Source organism: Trypanosoma rangeli (assembly GCF_003719475.1).
Source record: "Trypanosoma rangeli strain AM80 chromosome Unknown Tra_15.4_contig_00044, whole genome shotgun sequence".
In the NCBI taxonomy this organism is placed as follows: Eukaryota; Euglenozoa; class Kinetoplastea; order Trypanosomatida; family Trypanosomatidae; genus Trypanosoma; species Trypanosoma rangeli.
Window position 1 is genome coordinate 37444 of NW_021705788.1, and position 699 is coordinate 38142.

General features: G+C 65.2%; 1 protein-coding gene across 1 annotated transcript in view; it reads left to right on the top strand.

The window, feature by feature from the left end:
• Positions 1 to 24: 24 nt before the first annotated feature.
• The window catches only part of TraAM80_02038 (dispersed gene family protein 1 (DGF-1)), a gene marked incomplete at both ends in the record, with an annotated part of 5244 nt that continues 4569 nt past the window's right edge, over positions 25 to 699 (top strand). The window contains one exon of the mRNA XM_029379058.1: positions 25 to 699. This exon is cut by the window's right edge and continues 4569 nt beyond it. Within this exon, the coding sequence (XP_029241114.1) occupies positions 25 to 699 (675 nt within the window).

Below are 699 nucleotides of genomic sequence, written 5' to 3' on the forward strand. Positions count from 1 at the left end.
GTTTTCGCGCTGCTCAACAACACAATGGCCTCCGGGAATTGCTTTCTGTGCCAGTACTACAGCAGCAAGGTGTTGGACCACAGCGTCCTGCGCATGGTGGGGAACAGCGGCCCGCTGACCTATTCCATCCTTGCGTACGAGTCGTGGGTCGTTCGGCAGTCAAGCTGGTTGGATTGGCGCGACAACGACGTGAGAGGGGGGAAAATGTTCAACCCCTCGGGTTTTGTGAGCGTCGACAGCGGCAGCGCAGTGACGCTGACGGGCTGCAAGATGGACTCCACGGGGATGTCGCGGTCCCTGCTGAGGGGCGTCGAAGCCGGCTACAGGTTCGTTGCTGGGTGCCTGACGGTCGCGGGAAAGGTGTTGACGGCGGCTGAGATGGGGCTCAACGGCATCACCAACGTGACGAAGGTTGCGGCGTGCGGGGAGTGCACGAGGGACGGCGACTGCTTCGATGCGCTGACGACGGCGTTCAGCGAGTGCAGGTGCGAGTGCGCCGGTGGGGGGCACGGCGATGTGTGCGTCCCGGCGCCTGTGCCCGGTGACCCGCTGCCGCCCCCTCTGCCGCCGCAGCCGGCGTTTGGTGAGTGCATCAGCGACATGGAGTACCCCGAGGTGGCGCAGGCTGTGGGCGACGGGCTGTCGTGGCTGTGCTACCGCAACGTGACGTTCAGCGGGGGCGGCATGACCCTCACAGTG